At 44.3% G+C, this 23,633-nt stretch overlaps 3 protein-coding genes across 10 annotated transcripts; 1 reads left to right on the top strand and 2 right to left on the bottom strand.

Annotated features, from left to right (window-relative positions):
• Positions 1–53: 53 nt before the first annotated feature.
• Positions 54–11,855, bottom strand: LOC120413895 (RNA-binding protein 39-like). Of its 8 annotated transcripts, XM_039574871.2 has the most exons (6): positions 5,495–5,744; positions 3,051–3,147; positions 2,720–2,883; positions 2,225–2,313; positions 1,829–2,164; positions 54–1,754 (listed from the first exon to the last, which is right to left on the bottom strand). In XM_039574871.2, exons 3-6 carry the CDS (start codon positions 2,786–2,788, stop codon positions 572–574), a joined length of 1,677 nt encoding a protein of 558 aa, XP_039430805.1. In that variant the 5' UTR covers positions 2,789–2,883; positions 3,051–3,147; positions 5,495–5,744; the 3' UTR covers positions 54–571. The 8 variants fall into 8 exon arrangements, 5 of the variants coding, with proteins under 5 accessions (XP_039430805.1, XP_052565166.1, XP_039430806.1 ...); XM_052709206.1 differs by lacking the exon at positions 5,495–5,744 and having other exon boundaries at positions 2,947–4,213; XM_039574872.2 differs by lacking the exon at positions 5,495–5,744 and having other exon boundaries at positions 3,051–4,212.
• Positions 11,838–13,856, top strand: LOC120413896 (cell division cycle protein 20 homolog). The gene is made up of 2 exons (XM_039574874.2): positions 11,838–11,978; positions 12,044–13,856. The coding sequence occupies exon 2, from the start codon at positions 12,048–12,050 to the stop codon at positions 13,710–13,712; it is 1,665 nt and encodes a 554-aa protein (XP_039430808.1). The 5' UTR covers positions 11,838–11,978; positions 12,044–12,047; the 3' UTR covers positions 13,713–13,856.
• A 3,934-nt stretch (positions 13,857–17,790) lies between these two features.
• On the bottom strand, positions 17,791–22,921 carry LOC120413894 (serine/threonine-protein phosphatase 2A 56 kDa regulatory subunit gamma isoform-like). The gene is made up of 2 exons (XM_039574870.2): positions 21,818–22,921; positions 17,791–20,038 (listed from the first exon to the last, which is right to left on the bottom strand). The coding sequence occupies exons 1-2, from the start codon at positions 22,531–22,533 to the stop codon at positions 19,075–19,077; spliced, it is 1,680 nt and encodes a 559-aa protein (XP_039430804.1). The 5' UTR covers positions 22,534–22,921; the 3' UTR covers positions 17,791–19,074.
• Between the last annotated feature and the right edge of the window lie 712 nt (positions 22,922–23,633).

Here is a 23,633-nt window from a genome sequence, read left to right as displayed (position 1 = left end):
GCAAGGATTTTTGTTCTTTTAAGTCCTATCCAGCGACAACCGCCACCTCCTGGTACCGTTAAAATGTCTACACTTTATTTGTTCGCTCTTACCAAGTGTGTGTGTGTGTTACATGTAGATAGAAACTGTTGCTTAACATTAGATTATTTCTTAATCAACCTTGTTGGTTAGTGCAACGTTACGCGAATGTAAACGTAACAGGCGTCACTCACTACTAGGAAACGCTTCAAGCTGAACACTACCGAACCAAAAAAAAAATGATCAATTATTTTTACTTTATTGAACGAAAGCCGTGTAAATCTATGAAACAAACGAAAGAGAAAAAACTTAATTCTGCCCACAAAATTAATTGACTCGCGCACCCTTGTCGTCCTCGCTCATACACTCATGTCGTCCATCCGCGTCCGCGCCCTCTTCCCGGAGAAATCGTGTGAGTGTTCTACATTTCTCAGAACGTAGCAACGCGCGCTGACTTGATATCACAATTCCGGATAAGGGGGTTGGACACACGCCCAATCGCAACCGCTCGCACCCTCTTAAACCTATCTCAGCGTTACTTTGACCGCGGGCCCTAATTTGCTCTGTTGGGCTTCAGGAGGGCGGATGCCGTGGCCGACTCCTGGAACAGTGTGTGATAGTTGACGAGCGGGACGTACGCGGCGGCAATGACCCGTCCGGCGAACCAACGACCGTGCAGGGCGTTTACGGCGAGGACGGCCGTCGCGATGCTTGGGCATTTGACGTAAACGTTTCCGGCCGGAGATTGTTTGTCCACGTAGACGTGCAGGACGCCGCCGTGTTTGTTGCACTCTTCAATGACATCGTCTTCGATTTCAACGTCCCAGCTGGGGTTGGTTTCGGTGGCCGGATCGAACATGTTCGATAGCAGGAAACATTGGGTAGCGATTGCCGGTGAATCTTGGACCGGCTGGTTTGGCGCAGGTTGTGGTGCCGTGGCGAGAAGGGCGTCGGCTGCTGCACGTGGCACGGCCAATCCGGCACCTTCTGCCAGTTTGAACATCAGCTGAAGGCGTCCGGTTGCACCGAGATCGATTCCACTGCGGTCCATTTCGTCGGTGTCGAGCGATGCGTGGGTCGTAACGTCCAATCGCTCGGTCACGTTGCCCACCTTCATGGGACGTCCGGCCAACTCGAAGCCGTTCAACTGTTCTAGCGCCTTCTTGGCGTCGTCCGCGTTGTGGAATGTGATAAAGCCGTAGCCCTTGGACCGACCCGTGTCCGAGTCCATAATCAGCTGGATGTTGTCGATCTTACCGAACGGCTCAAAGATTCCGCGCAGCATGTCCTCGGTGATGTTAAAGTGCAACGACCCCACGTACAGCCGCATCGGTCCAACGATGACCTTCGGCGGCGGTGGCGGAGGAATGTTCGCCAGCCGGTTCTTTTCGGCCTGTGTGTGCTGCACCGAGATCGGAATGCCCAGCAATCGCTGGCCAGACAACCCCAACGCCAACGCAACCGACTCCGGATCACGGAACTCAATGTACGCGATTCCCTTGAAGCGTTTCGTCTTGTTGCACGTGATCAACCGCACGTCCCGAACCTTGCCCACGCTGGAGAAAAACTCCTCCAGATCGCGGGCTCGGATTCGCTGCGACAGTTGCATGCAAAACACGGTGCGCATATCGCGCTCCTCCGGGCTGAGCTCCTCCAGCGGAGATCCATCCCGATAGCGGACCCCATTCGGAGGCGTACGACCCCGTCGGAATGGTCGCGGGGAGCGTGATCGACGTCTGAAAAGAGAAAAACAAACAGACACGGGTCACGGATGTCGTCTAAAGAAAAGAAGTTTGAACCTAGAACTCACCGTGGTGGTCCCGCCGCCGGTGGCCGACTGCGGCTACGTCGACGCGGCTTTTCAACGCGCTCACCGCGGTGACGATCGCGCTCGTGACGTTCCCTCTCGTGGGAACGATCGCGCGATCGACGCCGCTCGCCCCGCCCCGAGAGCTCCTTCCGTTCGTCACGGCCCTCCTTCCGGTCGCCACCACGTCCGCTGCGGTCCTTCTCCTTGCGCTCGTGTCCCTTGGAGCGCGACCGCGAACGATCCTTGCTGCGACGACGCTCCTTGTGGCGCCGCTCGCGCGATCTCGACCGTTCCTTGTGGCGCTTTTCGCCGCCCTCGCGATCACGGCTGCGATGTCTGGGGAAAGAAAGGGTTGGTTACAAAAGCATTGCCAACATGAGGATGTTCCGGACTTACCTAGACGACTTGCCGTCCCGATGATGATCTCGATCCTTGTGGCGATCTCCGTTGGACGTGCCGTTTTCAGCCGCCGGTGATCCGTCCTCCTAACGAGCACACACAAACAGACATATCAAATATGGTTTTGGGGGGATTGTTTTTTGGAATAGTAGAAGGTGTTGTTCAGCAGCAGCAGCAGCAGCGGCGACGACGGCGTGTTCCGGATGATCAGCACGAGCCCGCGTTGTTGTCGTTGTTGGGTTTTACGAGAGATGATAGAGTTGGTGTGCGATAGAAAATAATAAAAGAAGAATGGGGAAAAAAGAAAAAAAGAAACATTCGACAGGCATTAATACACGTGTTGAGGGCTGGCTGGCTGGCTGCTGCTAAAATGATAGAGAATTGCGTTCACGACGTTTGGGTGCGCACGCTGGATGTCCACGGTTCCACGTCGGTCCAGATTACCTACGGTAGTAGAGAAATACCCCCCGCCTCGCGATCGTGCACACTTACCGGTTCTCTGGACGACCCACAACAACTCAGTGAACTGTGCGTGACGTTCACCAAGTCACGCACACACATCACACTCACACGCAACCATAACCGTAGATAGAGAGAGCTACTATTTTGTGTGTGTGCGTGTTGTGCGCGTCGTATTCACTGTGAGATTGAGTTTTCTGCAAAAATAATACTCTTGAGATGAGGGAGATCTTTGAGAAAAAAATGCGGGGCTAGCTTACGCGCGCGCACACACAAACACACCAAGGAATTGTGTTTTTACCAAATTCCAGCACTTGTTTGCTTTCAACATGTGTGCGCTATATTGCGTATGGCTTGTCTCTACCTGGTGGGCGGTGCTCTCTATTGGGGGCTCTATTCATCTCACGGCTTTGCACGCGTGTTTGTGGCAGAACGTGTGTGCTTTTCAAAAGCAAACAGATCTGTAAGGGGAAAATATGACCTTTGAAAAAAACGTGTTGCATTGCGAAATAGAGGAGAAACGCTAGAATGATTGGTGCGGGGATTGCCGCTGCTGGAGATGGCGATCGGACGGAACGTGGTCGACGGAACATGATTGCACCGGTTGCTTCTTATTGCTGAATCGTTTAATGGATCTTCCTTGATGGCGGTTATTTCCTTCGACAGACGCCTTTAATAGACATTTTCTGGCATACTAAACATCTCCCTTCTAATAAAGGTCGTAGAACTCGAAATGCAATGGTATTCGTCGTTTCCTGCCGGACGGTCTCTCTCCTGGGTTTGTTGATTGTGGAATCTGGAGGTATGAACTGATTTACGGTTCTTGTTCTCGATCTATTTTTTTCAGTTATGAACTTTTGAGATGCCACACAGATTTAACTGCGGTCTGACGGTGTCACACGACATGTACCTCCCATTGTGGTTGGGTTGAGCATTTTAGCAGAATGCTTTATTGTGAATACAACGAAACGAGTTGTTCCTTTTAATTCCGCTGTATATTTTAATATCTTTACAGATACGTATTTCGTTTACTACTTGCAGACTTCATCGGTGTTCTGTTCTCGACTAGTCGAGAATATGTACTTCCAGTTTCAGTAAAGCTCGACAACAATGGGTCTTATCTAGCAAGCCCAGGATCCGCATGACGCTCTAGGTTACTTCCTGCCGGCCATTGCTATCAATTAGATTCCATCCACTCGTTTCCCGTTGCAGCGTTTCGATAATTTGCCAAGGACTCCTCGTCGCCAAATGTTGTACTCGTTGCCTTAGTAACCGAATGAAGGGTTTGTTGACGTTCGGTCGTTTTTGTTGTCGTGAACGGTACTGGTAGTTAGCATGGCCTACTAGGGTGTAATATCAAAATCGATTTTCCAGCACAGCAATTTTTCAGTTCCTTTTGGGGTCCTAAACAACTCCCCAAAGTTTGGGAACGATTGGTTTTTTTGGATTCAATTTTCCATATAAATTTGTATGGGAAAAACATTTTTTTTTATATATTTATAATGCCACGTTTTATGCTGTACTAAAACCGGATTCATATTCTGATGCTCTGGAAGGTGCTCTACAACTTTTTTTTTTTCATAAAATTATTTTTAATAGGTCCTTTTCGGTACTGGGACCTGGTTAGGACCGAGTCGGCTTTTGTAATTACATTTTTCTTAAAGCTAAAGCTCTACAACTTTCCCGAAGAGAGTATGGTGCTAGCTTGTCCCTGAAAGAAGATACAGCGTCCTCAAAACTCGTCTAAAACGTGATTTTAGAGCAAAAAACACGTTTTAGACGAGTTTTGAACACGCTGTATCTTTTTTTAGGAGCAAGTTAGCACCATACTCTCTTCAGGAAAGTTGTAGAGCACCTTCCAGAGCATCAGAATATGAATCCGGTTTTAGTACAGCGTGAAACGTGGATTTTATAAATATCAAAATAAAAAAAAATGTTTTTCCTATACAAATTTATATGGAAAATTGAATCGCTTTGCGCAAAGCGAGGACTAAACCAATCGTTCTCAAACTTTGGGGAGTTCTTTAGGACCCTAAAAGAAACTGAAAAATTGCTGTGCTCGCTAAATTTGGACAACTTAATTATTTCCATACAACCATATTACACCCTAATGACCTACTAAACCAAGTCATGATAGTTTTAGTCCAGTGGTGTAGGATTGGACACCAAGTGATTCCATCCAGCTCGATCCACGTCCAGTATGCTTCTCCTCTCATCGTCCCCGGTATCTAGAGTCATAAAAAAGCAACCGGTTACAATCATACCAATCCCACCCGCAGCCACCCAATCTACAGCTAGCGCAACCCCCGCTCTTGAGAGTCGCGAGTGCACACGAGTTCCGTTCCCCAAATCCCGTCAAAGCCACAGTTGCGTCACACTGTAAGCGAAACACACATCATAAAATCATGAAGGGTGGAAGACAACGACGACGGCGGCGACTACGACGGCCAACCTAGAAGAGAACCCAAAAAGCTAGTGTTAACAGATCCTTACGACACCGCCACCCCCCATGCGGGCGCGCTCGAGCGGAAGCAGAAGGGCGAACACAGAACCGCGTTGTCTGGGGTGCGCGCACAAGTCAGGGAAGGTAATCTGTAAAGAGAGGTTGTTTGGTTGTGTGACGATGAAGCGACGACGACGGCGCGTATTGGATGGTCGTGGTGTGATGAATGGGAACCCCCGTAACTTGGAGTCGGATCTAGAACGAAAAGGGGTGACCGCAACTGTGCGCTTGGACGGAACGAACGATCTCGGAATCTCGCAGCGGACACTCTCGACCCCCTCCTGGAGTTGCCACGCGCGTATTACTTTGGAGTGCACCGTCTGGGCACCGCCCGCTCTCTCTCTCTGTTTGTGTGCGTGTTTCTGCGCGCGCCGTTTAGTTCCGGATGGGCCTGCCCAAAGCCAAAGGCCACCTTTTCCTTCCATCTATATGCAAATATAAGACGCCATAGATAAATCATTACTGAGGATGTGTGCTTCACTTCGGTGTGCCAACCGCAAACATTGATAAGGTTGTGTTTTTTTTTTGTTCTGTGTTTGTGGCTTAATTACCTAAGGACGCACGCGAGACGTTGGGCCGTGTTTTGCCATTTTGCTCTTTTTTTGCTGACTGACTCTGTATAGTGCTTTCTGTTAGCAGAGACACCTGGACAAATAAGGAAACGGTTTGCAACATTATTACAACTGTAGGATCGCGCTTTTTTGTTTTGTTTAGATAGATAACAACAAACTGATTTTTACAAGCAATAGAAATTGGTCCCTGGACATTCGACTGCCCAAGAAGCGAGGCAATCGTTAGCAAAACTAGTGTTGATAGTAAAATACGAAATTGAAGAGGAAGGAAACTTGCCTTAACAACACACGCACAAAGCAATTTTCGCCTGTTGTCGGGCATCTCTTGGGATCAACACACAGACACACGAGCGCGATATCTAAAAACAGGAATACAGTATTCATATTCTGTGGATGTTGCTAAAGAAAGCGATTGACTATTGAATTTATGGTGCAGTAAACGTGCACCAGGTTCCTACTTTTAGTTCTGACGCTTTGCATCATGGCATTGATTTGACCCTACTATCGGGGTTCGATAGAGCGGCACTTGCGTTTGGCCTAGAAAAACAGAAAGAATTGCACGTTTTAATGTGTACTTGACTGCAGACGTTGCTTTCTTTTGGGTTAGTTTATAGTGTTGGATTGGTTTATGTGAGGATGGTACGGAAGTTCGTATTATCTATTCTGATTTGCTTTTCTTTCAACACTGATGTATGTTTGTAACTGATTATATTCGAAGATATCTGCTTGCTACCAAGACAATCTCGAATTGCTATCAATGGCAACCCTTCATTGAAAACTTAGTTCGCAATGAAACTCTATAAGCTATCCCAATTGGCTACCTATCTATATTTTGTTACTCTTGTTCTCTTCTATTCCTTTCAAGTATATCTCGGTATGCTACCAACAGCAACTTTACACTAATCGCTACCAATCTCGGTATGCTACTTCAAATCGCTACCAATATTTATGGACTTCTATCATTACTACACATTCCACATCCTTTCGAGATTTTTATGATTTACAACGAGTCCGAATTCTGTTCATGATTATCTTGATTTGCTATCAATAGCATTCTAAACTGATATCTCAATTTGCTACAATTGATAGCTTACTTTACTTTTACTGCTCGAGCAACCCACGGGTTATGAGCTGCTACTCTTCAATGCCGCTGTGAACCACCCACACTTTCCAGACCTTCATCTACATGGTTCAATCACATTGCACGTTACACCTTGCCCATCCATCGTTGATTTCACACTTCTGCTCAGCTTCCCGGAAAAGCCGTGCTCATGCATGATCTTCCATAGATCTTCGCGATTGATCCATTCTATCTGTTTTCTATACCCTAAAAGACTTAATCGGCCTTGCCATCACGGAGCCGTGTGTCTATTAATAGATCTCAAAATCTGTTGTTCTTGTTCATGATGTATGATGATGATCTCTGGGGGTTTCTTGGAAAAGTCTTCCTTCCTTCCTTCACGTGTTGTGGTGCGATTGGTTGGTCATCTTCCCGTCCTATTTGCACTCAACCACCACTATCTGGAAACCGGCTTGGTACCCAACAAAATCCTTCGCAACACTTTGTAGGCTGCATTGAGAATACACTCAAACCCCGATGGTTTGACACCAACTGGTGTCAAACGAACGGGGTCACTTTTTAGTTTGACACCCCTTTTACACGGAGTTCACACACACTTTCAAACGTTTGTTTTGATCGTGTGTGAGCGCCGTGTAAAAAGTGACAGTTCGTCACTTTTTAGTTTGACTTTGACCAACCAACGGGGTACAAACTAAAAAAGTGTCAAACGAAAAAGTGACCAACCACCGGGGGTTGAGTGTAGTGATGGCACGATAGTTCTCACATTCCAACTTGTCCCCCTTCTTGTAGATCGGGCATATAACTCCCTCTTTCCACTCCTTCGGTAGCTGTTCTGTGTCCCAGATCTTGAATATCAGCTGCTTTTAATGTTTTTTAGCTTCTTGATGGCATCCTGAACTTCCCCGTCCTTTCCGGGACTGATTGGCTGAGTTTCTTGTAGAACTTACGCGTTTAGTTGATGCGATTCAGCTGTGCCATGTCCTGACACTCTAGTCATTAGTATCTACTTCCCTGATTCCATGATCTGCTACCAATTAATACAACTAACACTCTTGTTCGCTACCAACGATAATTATTCCATGATATCTCTGTCTGCTACCAATACATATAATCATATGCTAATTTCCGTTATTTACTCACTGCTATAAACTAAACTTCCGTATCATTCTCGTTTGCTCAAGGTCGGTCACGAGACACGGCAAATTGATTGAGCAACCTTGAGCGTCGTTTTAAACGTTTATGCGATTACTGTTGTTAACTTGACATTGAATGTCGTTCTATTACTTATTGTTGTTTTCAAGTACCTTTAACGTTTATCATCCTAAGCTGGCAGAAACAACGCGCTCCGCTAATTCAAACAGGATTGGTTTTACAGTCTACAAAATGCAAAAACGAGGAAAATATTTAATAAATAAAATCTCTAGCAGTTCTTAAAAAAGGAAGAAAAAAAAGATCCAGCAAACACGCGACATTTCGCTCCAAAACGTTAAGTCCCAAAACCATAACAAAGGAGAATAGCACCATCAGAATGCAATCGAAGTAGCCCAAGGCTAAAAATACACGCAGCAAACAAAACTCCTTCCCCCGCAAAACCACCCCCAAAACTCCTCCCCTTCCAAACCCCCCACCCAGGCCCACTCGATCGCCGCAGGAGCAACCACCTCGACCGAACCCTCCCCCATCCCCCACAAAACAACACTCACCTTTCGGTACGGAGCCTCGAGCATCTCCTCGACGTCAAAATCTTCGGCCGCCATCTTGTTTTTCACAGCAGCAACTTTTTTTCTGCTCGATGTAAAATCACTTCTCCTGCCGTTTCACAGGCACCTCGTCGGTCAACTCCACGCGCCGGAAGTGCCACGGAAGCTAGGCTACGCTTGGGCAACGGTTTCAACCCGGAATCTAACGGCTTTTGTGGTTTTTTCGGGGATTTTTCGTGCTTCACCAGGCTTGCCACACTGCGAGCTGTTTGACGGTTGTTTCTGGAATGTTTCCTTGACGTCCAGCTGGTGACGTTTTGCGCTTTGTTGTTGTTGGATTGCGGGGGACTACCCGCTAGAGCCAAGAATGTGGAATTTTTAGGTGCAAGAAATACAAACTGCTACCCATACTTTGGGTAGCGTGTTTTGAGAGTGGCTGAAAATGGGTAATTTTCAACCTAAATCTGTTTTTTTTTTTGTTCGCAGAATATTCATGATTTCGAAATTAAATTAAAAGTGACTTTTTCCAGTTTTAAGCTTTTAATGTTTAAAGTGCCGCTTCCGGTGCTTGCGCAAGTACCGCACGTGGACAAATTCCTTCCCGCAAATGTCACACTTTTCGCGCTCCGTTCCGTGGCTTTTCTCGTGGATTAGTAAGTTTGGACGCGCCGAGAACTCTCGTGCACAGTACCGGCAGGAGAATTGTTTCTCTTCCGTATGCGTCAACAGATGGCGCTTCAAACCGGGCATGTGGGCAAACTGCTTCGAGCAATACGTGCAACGGTGTGGCTTTTCACCGGTATGAACTCGCGCATGAATCTGTAGATAATTCGGGGTTTTGAAGCTGCATCGGCAAATGGGACATTCGTACTGAGCTTTCCGCTGGTGCGCCGGTTCCGAGTGCAGTTTCATGTGCGTTTGCAAATTTCCCTTGCTAAGGAACATCTTCTCACATATCGAACATTCGAAATCTCGACTCTGATTGTGCCACTTTTCGTGATTGGTTAAAGAACTAGGATGCATGAACGTTTTGCCACATCTAGTGCATTGGTATGCTCCGATGACCTCGTTTTGGACACCGTCATGAAACTTTTGTTCATGAATCCGTAACATTACTCGCTTCACGAATGATTTATCACACTGTTCACAGCGGTACAGTTGTTCCGCCCGAAATCCGGATTTATGACGCTTGAAAGACTCTCTAGTCGAATATCTGCTAAAACAAATCTCACACTCGAATGGCTTCAGCTCCCCTAGGATATCACTCCGATCTGGTTCGTGAACCTGCTTCGAATGTTGCACAAGTTGTTCCTTATTAGCAAATTTGACCCTACATCCGCAACATTGATTCGCACCAAGTTTCCGCACCGTTCGTGGCACGCTTTCGAGTAACCTTGCCTTAAAATGCCTCCCCAACGAGTTCTTACACGAGTACCGCTTGAAGCAGAGTTCGCACTCAAACGGTCTTGTTTCGTCGTTAGTCCTGCTGGGTCCATGAACCGATAGCGAATGCTGATGCAGCTCTTCCTCGGTGCCAAAATCCTTCCTACACCCACAACATCGATGATCCACAGGTTCCTCCTGCTTCACCACTCGTATCGCCGTTCCCACACTGCCCAATCGTTTGTGCCGATTCAGAGAGGTTTTCTTAAAGTACCTCCGGAAGCACGTATCGCACTGAAACGGCTTTTTACTCCCATCGTTTGTACGTTCAGGCTCGTGCACTTGCTTTATGTGGTCGCTCAAAGCTTCTTCACTTTCAAAATCGGTCCGACAGGCGCAACAAGTGGTATTCGGTTCCTCTAAATTACCCGGTCCCTCTAATCCTCGCAGATTTTCTTCAAGTTCTACATCTTGCGCATTGTCCTCACCCGAATCATGTTCAGATTCTTCCGATTCGTCTTGGCTACAATCAGAAAGGTCCTCGGACTCCTCTTCCGCCCTACGATCTTTGGCTGAATCTAGCAACGACCGTAACTTCCGGTCCGATTCCCGACACTGCTCCGCTATGCTGTGGGCAACGTACAAGGCCTCCACACAGCGTTCGCAACAGTTCGTGGGAAGTGAGGCGTCCTCATCGTCTTCCGTAATCTGTTGAAAGTATCGAGAAGAATGTAATTATTTTAAAATATGAATTGGTACATTTTTTGGTGGTTATTTTTTAAAGCTTTAGAGCTAATTCAATAAAGAACAATTTTAAGCAGGGCTACTAGGTCAAAATTTAAAAAATCTGGCAAAGTATCGATTAAAAAAACTGGAAAAATCTGACAGACGAAAATCTAACAGTTTTGAACGGTGAAGGGAATGGCATATATGGATTAATAAAATGTTTGTAGAATTAGATGTTGTTGTTGTTAATTGATTTATTTCCGGCAGTTTTAACCTTTCGGTCATTCGCTGCCCCGTAGAATTAGATGGTTCGACTGATTTTATGGCCACAAAATTGATGAATTGCAATTTTCTTTTAGAAAAACACATTTTAATTTTTTCGATTTTCAATTAAATTCGTTAATTTTAATCAACAATTTGTTCAAAATGGCCATAAAGTGCAAAATCTGTCAATATATGGCACAGAGAAGGATTAATCTTTATTCTGCCTAACACTTGAAAAATATCTTGAATTTTTTTTTGCATTAACATAAAAAAAGGATCAAAATGGTTTTTAAGCGTAAAAAATAACAAGGAGCTTTAGGACCAAGGCTGTATATCAAAGGTACTCGTCATCTTGCTTTACATTAGTGTGAGTGCATGACTCTGTGCCACTAAAACCAAAACAATAACAAAAGAACAATGGACCGTGCCAGGAAAACCAAAACATAAACAATGTCAGTGTCAGTGGAGTGAGAGAGTCAGAGATAGCGATTTTGACAACCGCACTACTACACACTCAATCGCGAGTACCTTAGGTAGAAAGCCATGCTTTAGGACCCTATTGAGGTTCCTGTTTCGCATTGAGTAATTTTTACTCACTTCCTTTTGCTCTTCGAACTGACAGCATCATTGCAACTCACCTCAACACCGCTGCATGCACCGATTAACTCCACGATGGAAATCCCGTCCACTTCGTAACTCACGGGAACCATGTCCTCCCCGGCGTCCTTTAGACAAACCCGACACAAGCTCGCCGCCCTGGCCATATCCAGAGCTTCCGGCAAATCCATCCTAATCTCGCGCGCGCCGATCTTTCAACCCGCGATTTGTTTACGTTTGAAAACTGCACAGATGCTGTCAGTGGCGATTTTGACAGATGGTCAAGTGACAGCATCACACGGTAGAATTTTATTTTTTGAAACACCCTGTGGCGCATTCAAAATTGACGACGAAGAAGAAGCCCAAAAAAGCGTTGAAATCCGGCGGTAGAACGACCAGAACAAAAGGAAAGAAAGCGGGCCACGGAGAGTGAAAGACCTGCTGCTGCCGATTCTCGATCCTGAAGGTGAGTGTCCCGGTTTGGGAGTGATGCCGATTTGATGAATAACGGTCATTGTGGTTCTTTTTCAGAACCATGTCTCAGTTCAACTACATCCAAGATCTGCAGAACATCATAACGCTGGATGGCGAACTGACCAAGGGACCGGCCCCGCGATGGCAGAAGAAGCTGGACATATCGTCGGCGGCGTCGACGAGCTTCAATGCCAGCGCGATGAACACGTCCCGGCAAAAGCTTTCGATGTCGTTCACCAACAGCCAGGCGCAGACCGTTCCGCCGGGGACACTCAGTGGGAAGACGCCAAGCAAGAAGGCCGGTGGTTCCGGATCGAAGACAACCCCGGGCAAGGGAGGCAAAGGTCAGTCGTCGTCGTCGGCCCAGAAGCAACAGCAGCCTTCGGGTGGAGATCGATTCATTCCGAACCGGAACACGACGGACTTTGACCTGGGTCACTTTATGGTGAAGCAGAATGAGGGCAAGTCGAAGGAGAACGAGGGAAGCGAAGGCAGTGGAGAGGAGGGTGGTGGAACGAGTGGTGGGGCCAGTGGCAGCGGAAGTCCGAAGAATGCCGAACGCATGAAGATGTTGGCGGAGGCCGTAAAGGGATGTGATATAAGTAATCGGCGGATTCTTTCCTACCAGACCAAAGCTCCGGCCGCACCAGATGGTCACATGAACCCGCTGAAGGTGGTGTACTCGGTCAAGACGCCAATGTCCACCAAGAGTGGGTCGCGGTTTATCCCGAATGCACCGGAGCGAATCTTGGACGCGCCGGACATAATCAACGATTACTATCTCAACCTGATGGACTGGAGCGCGGACAATGTCGTAGCGGTGGCCCTCGGATCTTCGGTTTATCTGTGGAATGCGGCCAGTGGCAATATTGAAGTCCTGTACGAGAACGAAGGCAGTGACCACGCGTGTGCGTTGGGTTGGATCCAGGAGGGTCACATTCTGGCCGTGGGCACCAGCACAGGAACGGTCGAACTGTGGGACTGCGAAGCGATGAAGCGCCTCCGTGTGATGGATGGTCAATCGGGCCGAGTCGGCGTTCTGGCCTGGAACTCGTTCATCGTTTGCTCGGGAAGTCGCGACGGAAGCATTATCAACCACGACGTCCGCTCGCGGGATCACAACGTCGCAACGCTACGTGGCCACACGCAGGAGGTCTGCGGTCTCAAGTGGTCCACCGATGGGAAGCACTTGGCCAGCGGTGGCAACGACAACATGGTCAACGTTTGGAGTGCTGCCAATGGAGCTCCTCACACGACCACAACTCCACTTCATGCCTTCAACCAGCATCAAGCCGCCGTCCGAGCCCTGGCCTGGTGTCCGTGGCAGCCACATACGCTGGCCACCGGTGGAGGAACCGCCGACCGGTGCATCAAGTTCTGGAACGTCAACAACGGTCAGCTTATCAACTCCGTCGACACCAAGTCCCAAGTGTGCGGTCTCCTCTTCTCCAAAAACTACAAGGAACTCATCTCCGCCCACGGCTACATCAACAACCAGCTCACCATCTGGAAGTACCCGTCGATGACGCGACAGGTCGAACTGCTGGGACACACGGGACGCGTGCTCCAGATTGCCATGTCCCCCGACGGTAGCACCGTGATGAGTGCCGGCGCTGACGAAACACTGCGCCTGTGGAACTGCTTCACACCCGATCCGTTGCTCACCAAGAAGGAGAAATCGGCCACCCGGGAGAAGCCCAGTCTGCTGAAGCAGAGCATCCGATGAGCTGTGTTAAAATAGGTATTCACGTGATTTTTTTCTTTTTTACTAGACTCATTTTTACTGCTGCCATTTGCCTGTTTTTGTATTGTAATGTAGCCATGACTTGTTCGTTTACTTTCGAAAATAAAGACAATATTTGAGACTGCAGTGGACTGGTGACCACTCGCTGACAGAAAGAAATTCCTTGTGGTTTGAACTTTTTCCAAAGAAACAATTGATTATTTTTCTAGCTGCGTTGTTGTGCGGTGAAGTTTCCGTTGCAGTTTGCGCATTTTACACACCAAACTGGTAAGTTCACTTCTCATTTTTAAGGTAATTCTCTACTGCGATTTCATTTTGAGCAACTTCCGTAATTTGAAACACTTTTTTTTTGTTTGTGTACGTAACACATAATAAATTATTTTAAAAAAACCAAGAATCCAGAAAATAAGAAAAAAAACTTTGGATTTTAAATTTCTAAATTTTATAATTTAAAAAAATATGATTTTCAGAATTTCAAACTATCAAGGTGTCAGAATCTAAAAAAAATATTTCTGGAGTTTTTTTTTTAAAAAGGTCCAATAAACCAAATGTCCAGTTTTAGCTTTTTGGGAGTTTTTGAAACCGCCTTGAGTCAGGGGTATCAAAAAACACCCAAAAAAGCAAAAACTTAAAACTGGTTTATTCAATTCCAGATTTGCTGAAGGGTTATAATTTTTTTATATCCTTTTTATCTTTCGGATTTCCAAAATTGATAGGTATTTGTTAAGAGTTTTAATGTTTTTTTTATTTGAGATTTTTTTTTATGGAATCGTTTTTTTTATTTTAATGTTTTTTTCAATTTTCGAAGTTCAGTATTACAGTTTAAACTAGATTATCTGAAGGCAATGGAAAAATTTCACACAGGATAATCGAAGCAAGATTTTTTTTTTTTGTTGTCTAATTTTGATTTTTGAGCTTAAATATGAAACCTAAACTACTCAAAAAAGAATAATATTTTTGTGGTGAGGAAATATTGTAAAAATGCATTTGGGGATTTAGGCCGTTGCAATTAATTTTCAAAGTTTATCTAAAAAAATTGGTTCGAAAAATCAGGGGACAAAAAAGTATTTTTCGAAAACTAAAACAATCTAAAACGCGTTTTTTTGCATTGAAATGTTTTTAATTTTTATAAAATTCCGGTATACAACATCGCGATTTTTGTCTGATATTATGATTTTTACATTCATGATTTTTTGAAATCGAAAATAATATATATTATTTATAAAAAAATAAAAAAATATTGACGCCTAATAATAATAATGATTTTTTTTCTAATTTGTATCCTTAATTGCTAAACAAATTCAAACTTGCTAAATTAAAAGTTTCCGAACTGAAAAAAATAAGTCTAGATTTTTTTTTATTTCGAAATTATTAAAGAAAAAATGTTTTTTTTTAATTAATTTATAATTTTTTTAAAAGTTTTTATAAGTCTTATTTGTAACGCCTAATAGTTTTTTTTTGAAAAGGTCCAATAAACAAAATTTCCAGTTTTTGCTTTTTGGGTGTTTATGAAACCGTTTTGAGTCAGGGGTATTAAAAAACACCCAAAAAGCAAAAACTAAAATTTGTTGTTTGGACAAAAAAAATCCAGAAATGTCTTCGCGGCAAGGTCTTCCGTAGGTCTACACCCGAGCATGCAACGTGGGACTGCATGAATCTTCAGCTGCTGCCAGAAGGGTGTATTCCGAAATTACCGAATTACCGAAAAAAAAAATCCAGAAATGTCTTTAAAACTTTTTTTTATTTTTGAAATTTTAAAATTATTGAAATTGTTTAAAGGAGAATGGGCAAATTTGTATGGGAGCTGGTCCAAGGATGTACACGAACGGGACCAACTTTTTTCGAAAGATCTCGCCGAGACATGAAAAAAAGTGTTCTGGACCAACTCTCTAAACCCCGGGGTTCAAAAGTTACAATTTGTTGAAGTTTGAGCATTTTGGGTTAAAATGTACAAAAAATCGTATTTTTGCTATTTCTAAAATCATTCATAAAATCTCTGTTTCATTATGGATTTCGATTTTCTTGACTTCATTTCACGCGTATCAGCATAAACTATGAGTTTTGATATGTCTTAGCATGATTGAAACATGATTTCTCTTGTTTTTATCCGTTTGAACCGTTTGTGCAAGAGGCATCCCATAGAAACAAGTCGAAACTTCAAGGTTTTGAAACCGGATCCGACCCAGACTGCTTCAGTGAGTATGGAAGGCTTCAGTGCAATGTTGTAACAACTTATTGGGATGGTCTGAGTCATCCGAGAACTCCTTGGAGTTAAGACCGGTGATTCTACCGCCGTAACAAGCAAGATGTCGGCGGTTTTTGACCACGGATCATACCCGCATGGCTTCAGTGAGTATGGTAGACTACTATGCTGATGTGTTGGAGTGTCCTGGGTTCTCCTAGGACTCCCTGGAGTTAAGATCTGTGCAGCTACAGCCGTAACAAGCAAGAGGTCGACGGTTTTTGACCTCGGAACATACCCGCATAGCTTCAGACAGTATGGTAGACTGCTTTGTTAATGTGTTGGGATGTCTTTGGTCATCCTAGGACTCCCTGGAGTTAAGATATTTGGGTCACTGTAACAAGAAAAAGGTCGACGATTTTTAACCGCGCATCATAACCGCAAAGATTCAGTGAGTATGGCAGACTGTATTGCTGTTATGTTGGGATGTTCTGGACCATTCCAGGGAGTCCTTGTAACAGCCGTAGACCTACAGATCATAACTCCAGGGAGTCCTAGGATGACCAAAGACATCCCAACACATTAACAAAGCAGTCTACCATACTGTCTGAAGCTATGCGGGTATGTTCCGAGGTCAAAAACCGTCGACCTCTTGCTTGTTACGGCTGTAGCTGCACAGATCATAACTCCAGGGAGTCCTTGAATGACCCAGGACATCCTAACACATTAGCAAAGTAGTCTACCACACTCACTGTCGCTATGCGGGTATGTTCCGTTGTCAAAACTGGTCGACATTTTGCTTGTTACGGTAGTAGACCCACAGATCTTAACTCCAGGGAGTCCTAGGAGAACCCAGGACACTCCAACACATCAGCATAGTAGTCTACCATACTCACTGAAGCCATGCGGGTATGATCCGTGGTCAAAAACCGCCGACATCTTGCTTGTTACGGCGGTAGAATCACCGGTCTTAACTCCAAGGAGTTCTCGGATGACTCAGACCATCCCAATAAGTTGTTACAACATTGCACTGAAGCCTTCCATACTCACTGAAGCAGTCTGGGTCGGATCCGGTTTCAAAACCTTGAAGTTTCGACTTGTTTCTATGGGATGCCTCTTGCACAAACGGTTCAAACGGATAAAAACAAGAGAAATCATGTTTCAATCATGCTAAGACATATCAAAACTCATAGTTTATGCTGATACGCGTGAAATGAAGTCAAGAAAATCGAAATCCATAATGAAACAGAGATTTTATGAATGATTTTAGAAATAGCAAAAATACGATTTTTTGTACATTTTAACCCAAAATGCTCAAACTTCAACAAATTGTAACTTTTGAACCCCGGGGTTTAGAGAGTTGGTCCAGAACACTTTTTTTCATGTCTCGGCGAGATCTTTCGAAAAAAGTTGGTCCCGTTCGTGTACATCCTTGGACCAAATTTGCCCATTCTCCTTTGTGATATTGATGCGGATTATCAAATTTTGGGATGATTTTTATCTGTCGTATTTTGCGTGACCTTAAAATGCTTCAAGTGATTTAGGAATATGTGATTCAAAGTGGTGCTGGTGATCGAAAATATCGAGAAATTAGAAGTGAGAGTGTGTGCGTGCGTGGTTAAACTTTTCAAAGTGTCATGGTAAACTTCACAGAAAGTGTAACTCCATGTTGTTTGACAGCTCGATTGAAATTAGTTTTGTAACCAATAATCGGGTCTAACTGTAAGATTCCCTGTCAATCTCGTAATGTTTACGTTTACCCAACTTGGGACAATTTCGAAGCGAATAGCACAAACCCTTTTTTTTGCATAATTTTCTCGTACTTTTATTAGTTCTAACAATCGGATTTCCCCGTCCCTGTCGCGTACTCTTTTCGACTTTGATTTTTTTTTTTCGTTCGGCTCCCCTTTCCCTTTGATGCACAAACTTCTCGGGGTCCGCGGCGGCGATTGTGCCGCACGCCAGAGACTCTCCTAGACTTGATATTTCCATCTCTCTCTTTGCTGTTTAGTCTCTCGTCCACTTTCACACTTGTTCACTAAACAATAATGATAATAGCAATTAATATAATCTTTTTTTTTGTGTAGTATTTATTCTCTTTTTGCAAGACGAAAGTAACAGTGACTTGATTTTTTTTTGTTTGTTTTTGTTTTGTATTTGTGTAGCTGTTCATTTTTTTCTTCTTCTATCTCTTTAGACCATTCTAGATGATTTACCATTGCTCTCACTTTTAGTGCATTATTGTTCCACATTTTGCGTTGTGTGAAATTCAAATTTTTGCGCTGATTCTTCAGCGAAAGTGTTTTGTTTTGAGTGTTAGTGTGTAATTTTAAGTAAAGAGGGTTAGTACAGGTAGTGTTTGTTGTTTGTCCTAAAAAGTGTATAGATAGGAATTTAGAGTGTTTGTGTGTGTGTGTGTTACCTACCTCTCAGGCAGAGATAGTATATAATAATATAATCTTTCTTTTTGTTTTTTTTTTTTCACTTGTGTCACGTATCTTCTTTATCGATAATCATCACTAAACATAATGAGTCTACACACATCCTACAACAGAGTCTCGTCGAGTAAAATAGAAAAAAAAACTTCCTCTCTTTCTTACGTGTAATATTATATAAAAAAGGGAAAATAAACACGAAAGTAATGTTTAGTGCTCGTGTGGGTGCTTGCGGGAAAAAATAAGGGAAGGCATTTCATGCAGCAGGTGTAAAACTATAAATGTTTCCTTCCCACCCACACACACGACCCCCGGTTCTGTTGTGCTTCTACTTGTAGGATTCTCCTCTTTCAGCATTTGTATGTAAAGCATTTGTCACTTTTCACCTATTGTTTTTTTTTTTTTTTTGCAAATAGTTTGTTTCTCCTAAAATGAGAGAGTAAAGTGTTTAACAATGGGTTTTTTTGTGTCTCCTCTTTATATTATAATGCTTTTTCCCCGGCTACGTTAGTAGATTTGTTTTGTTTTTGTCCTTTTTCTTTTTTGTTTTATTTGATTCTGCATGATATCTCTCTCTGTCTGTCTGTCTGTCTCTCTCAAGTGCGTTAAAACATCTCTTGCTTACGGTGCTTTCCTGCTTCGGCTTAAAAAAGGTACTTGCTAAATAGAACTGAAAAGTGTAAAGTTTTACCAGAAAAAAAAAAGAAAAACAAAACGACGACACAGATTATGTCTTCCGTCCGGTTCCGGCGAGAACCAGCTCACCGGTCGTTCCGTCAACGAGCTTCTCGTAGGTCGGATGTTGCCGGGCCAGGCTCTCGACCTGCTGCCACAGTTCCTCCCGTCGGTTCAGCTTTTCCCGCTCGTTCTGCTGCTCGGCCTTGTACTTTTTGTGACACTCGTCAAACAGCTTCTGGTTCATCTCCATGAACAGCTTGATCGCGTTGTAGATTAGCCCGTGGATCGTTTTGTTCCAGTGCTGTTTGGAGTTGGTGTTGAGCGCCGGGAACATGATCGGCAGAATGACCTTGGAGTTTTCCGATATCAACGACATGATGTACTCGTTGTTCCAGTAGTACAGCGCCCGCTCGGCCACCTGGAAGTGCGGACTCGAGACGCACTTGGCAATCTGTCGGAACAGCGGTTCCATCACCTTCTGGAATTCGGCCGGCTCGATCACGTCCAGGATCTCCTCGAGTTCGTTCAGAAACATCACCTCCTTGGGGCTGTGCGTTTTGGGCCAGAACTTGAGCAGACACTTGATGACCGGTTGCGTCAACGCCGGGTCCTTCTCGAGGAACTGCACCACGCAGTACGCCAGCTGCGGATGGTACACGGACAGACTCTTGACCTTGTGCAGCGGCAGCAGCACCTTCAGCAAAAACTGCTTGTGCTCCTCCTTCAAAGGGAGAGCGAAACCGTTGATAATACTGCCCAGAATCTCCAGCAGCTCGGCAATTCCGTTGTGGTGCTCCGTCTCGTAGATAAACTTGTAGAAAATGTTGTTGATCTGCTTCCGGATGAAGGCACGCAGCCCGAGGAACTTACCGTACACCCGGTGCAGCACCGTCTTCAAAAAGTCCCGCTCGCGTGGGTCCTCCGAGTCGAACAGCTCCAGCAGGTTCAGGATGAAGCCCTGGTCGATGTACCGCTTGGCCACACTCGGCTGGAAGTCGGGCGATTCAAGAAACCTGCAAACAACGAGAACGAAGATTTATTTCATATCCTCCAGAAACTTTGAAGATTAATTGTGGCGCATACAATTTTATTTGTAGAATATTCGCAACGTTCAGTGTAAGATCGGGCCTTGATCTCACCCTTGCTCTGAGTCAGAACGAGCAACACGCTAGAACACGTCTTGAGTATTCGTACCAGGCATTCACACCTTGTCCAGTTACGCATTATAAATTGTTTTAGGTATTAAGTAAGTATAAAAACCTAACAATTTATAGTGTGTGAGCAATTTTCTTCGAAATCGGCCGATTTCGGCCATTTTTATATTTTGTATTTTTTGTTCGAAAATCTGTAACTTTTGAGTGAATTTTCTGATCAATTTGGTGTCTTCGGCAAAGTTGAAGATATTGTTGAGGACTAATGAGAAAAAATTAGTTCATGGAAAAAAAATGCCGATTTTTTTATTAACTTCTTTCACAAAAACTCAATTTCCCAAAAATTTTATATTTTTATATTTTTTTATATGTTTTAGGGGACAAAAATCCGCAACTTTTGAGCCATAGAGAAGTATGGTCAAAAAATCTGCCGCCGAGTTATGATTTTTTAAAAAAATAGTGATTTTCGAAAAAAATAAAAATTTTATACTAAACAAAATTTGACCAAATTTTTTAAAGTAAAATTGAATTTGCCATCGAAAAGTACATTACAGATTTTTTGATAAAGGGCTCCATTTTCAAGATCTAGCCACCGAAACTTTGATTTTAGCGAAATATTTGCAGTTTTTCGATTTTTAAAAATAGCGATGAGTGCTGAAAAAAACAAGTTTTGCAACGAGTTGCTTAACAACATTTTTTGCAATTCCGAAAAACGCTTTTTGAATGGAATTTTATGTCAATTATTCATGTGTTAAGTAAACTCACCGTTCAAAACAAAAAAATATTGAAAAATGTTACTTTTCCCATTTCAGTGCTGAAAAGTTGAACTTTTCAGCACTGGTGTTGAAAGGTATTAATTTTCCATTTTGTTATTTTTGGTAGGGAAAAGTAGGCCGTTTCGTTTCTCCAGAAGGACAGACAGTTTCACAGCGGAATTGCAAAAAATATATTTTCAAAATTTTTGAATCCAAGCTTACATTTGAAAAGGGCGTAATATTGAATGTTTGGACCTTTTAAAAAGTTAGTCAATAATTAGCAAACCTTTTTTGTAAAATGATTTTTTTTAATCATAGGGCAGCCCTAAAAAAAGTTTCTGCCATATAAAAAAAAATTTCACTTTAGAAAATTATCAGTGGTAAAAACGTTCATTTCATCTGAAAAAATGCGGATTTATCAAAAATCCAAGTTTATCAAAAAAAAAAAAAAGGTGTGTCAATGCTACAAGGATAACGATCATGACGAAGAATTTAAGATACGGAACGACGGAAATATCTCAAACCTATCAAAGTCACCCCGCGATATCGGTACTTTCAAAGCACATCTCGAGATTTAAACTTCAGGCGTTTTATTTTGCGTTGTGAAATTCTGGATTACTGCCCCGTATAGAGCCCTGGGACGATGTTCTTCGTAAAAAAAAATCTTTGTTAAAGGGTTCAAATTGTATCCGATGATTGGAAAATTCAAACCTGCTTTTTGCACTATTAATTTTTGAATTAGTAAAAAAATATATTTATGGCATAAGAACACGATTCCTTATTTCAAACAAATGTATGTTCAAATATTGGCTTATTGCGCTTTGGGGTTGAAGAATATTTAAATTGTAAATTAATCAGCACTTTTGTTTCAAACAACCCAACTCACCTTAAAAACAGCTCGTACACGAACTGCAAATGTGGCCAGCTAGCTTCCAGCGTCGGTTCGTCCTCCTCCGGGTCGAACTCGGCCCCGTTCGGGTTGGACGACGGCGGCAGCGTCCGGAACAGATTCACGGCAAACATCTGCACCGCCTCCGGGTAGATCTGCTCGGTGATGATCTGCTGCTGGCTGCTCACGTACTCGACCATCTCCTGCAGGGCGCACCGTTTGATTTCCTTGTACTTGAGGTCGTTGAGCGGCTCGGAAAAGTCAAACAGCACGCAGCACTGGCGCAGCTTCTGGACGAAAAGTTCCTCCCGTTCCGGTCCCGGCGCAGCATCCTTCAGCTGTTCCAGCGTTTCAATTTCACTCGACTTGGGCACGATAAACCGCGACTGGGAACCGCCGCTGCTCGTGTTGCTGATGTTACTGACTGGCCGTCCGTTGTTGTTGTTATTGTTTGGTCCGAGTCCCGCAGGGCCACCGCCGTTTCCTCCTCCGTTCAACCCGTTTGCCGCGGATGTTGTCGTCGTGTTGGTCGCTCCTCCTCCTCCTCCCCCCGCTGCCGTCGTCATACCCAGCAGTGAATTATTATTGGCCATCGTCATTCCAGTTCCGGCCCCGCCGCCGCCTCCGCCACCACTCCCGGACGAATCGCTGCCATCGTCATTCATCGTCATCGTTTTGTTGTTGCCCTCGCTGTCCCGCTCCGGCTGAGGCATTCGCTACGTTCCGTTATCCTCTCCGCAAACAGCGCAAAAACCTGCTCCTCCGGAACCCGCGACCCGCGATGATTAGCTGCTGCTGCCGTAGGTGTTCGTCGTCGTCTTCGTCCCCCCTCCTCTTCTTGCTGCTTCTTCTCTGGCTCCGTCGTTCGTGTCGTCGTTCAATCAGCTCGTAAAAAAAAGACCTGCCACTCACTCACGCACGCAAACGCATCCGCCAATATGTTCGTCACGCGGCGCACTCCAACCGGAAGGACATCCGTGCCACGGGGACGGCAAAGGACGATCGGAACGGACCGTTTTTCGACGCGGAAAGCACAATTTTTTGGGGAAAGCAAAAACACTCCCCGTTTGACACTTGACAGCTGGCGTTTTTTTTTCTTTTCTTTTTTCGGTCGCGTTGCGATTTTCCCCTCACCGCTCGCTGCCGGTGAAGTTTGGTCGGAGGGGCGTCGGTCCGACAATGCACGATGCGGGTGAGTCGTGCCCCCGATGTCCGTTCAGATTGGGGCGACTATTCTGACTGGGGTAGCCAACCAGTGTTGACAGTTCTAACGGATCTTTTTATGCGGGAAGCCCAGTGAGTGTAGCGTCAAATGCTTTGACCGGAAAATCCAAAGTGGGATGTTTGAATCACCCCTCGAAACAAATAAAAATATTTTTTATCAAAATAATCAACTAATTTTTCAAACTTGGCCAAGGACCAAGGACGTCCTAAAATTAACCTTTAACTGCTGATTTTATTGTTTGCATCGATAAAGCTGATTTCTTTGAGCACAATCATCCTTTGTACGACCACAAAGATTTAAAATGGATTTTTAAATCAATTTTGAAAAAATAACTTTGTGGCCTTTCTTGACAGCTCTTTTCTAGAGGACCATAACTTTTCAATAGTAAAAGTTGTGCTGTCCATTTTTTTGCATTAAAATCGAATTAAATTAAATTCATTAATTAAAATCAACCTCAGAAGGCTTTTCTCCACCGCGAGACTGACGAAAGGCTCAAGAACCAGTGGTGGAACCGTTTCAAACCACTGGAACGGGACCCAAGCAAACTTTTCTTAAAAATAAAGCAAAACAAACTGCTCGAATCATTTG

Source organism: Culex pipiens, chromosome 2 (assembly GCF_016801865.2).
Source record: "Culex pipiens pallens isolate TS chromosome 2, TS_CPP_V2, whole genome shotgun sequence".
Lineage (NCBI taxonomy): Eukaryota > Metazoa > Arthropoda > Insecta > Diptera > Culicidae > Culex > Culex pipiens.
This window is presented reverse-complemented; position numbering and strand designations above follow the sequence as displayed.

Bases quoted from the DNA above. Each gene is read 5' to 3' on its own strand.
- LOC120413895 (XM_039574871.2), bottom strand. From the start codon at position 2,788: ATGTGTGTGCGTGACTTGGTGAACGTCACGCACAGTTCACTGAGTTGT. The intron at 2,314-2,719 runs GTAAGTGTGCAC...TGTGCTCGTTAG, and splicing joins GTGGGTCGTCCAGAGAACCG to GAGGACGGATCACCGGCGGC. The intron at 1,755-1,828 runs GTGAGTTCTAGG...TTCTCTTTTCAG, and splicing joins CCGGCGGCGGGACCACCACG to ACGTCGATCACGCTCCCCGC.
- LOC120413896 (XM_039574874.2), top strand. From the start codon at position 12,048: ATGTCTCAGTTCAACTACATCCAAGATCTGCAGAACATCATAACGCTG.
- LOC120413894 (XM_039574870.2), bottom strand. From the start codon at position 22,533: ATGCCTCAGCCGGAGCGGGACAGCGAGGGCAACAACAAAACGATGACG. The intron at 20,039-21,817 runs GTGAGTTGGGTT...CGTTGTTTGCAG, and splicing joins GTGTACGAGCTGTTTTTAAG to GTTTCTTGAATCGCCCGACT.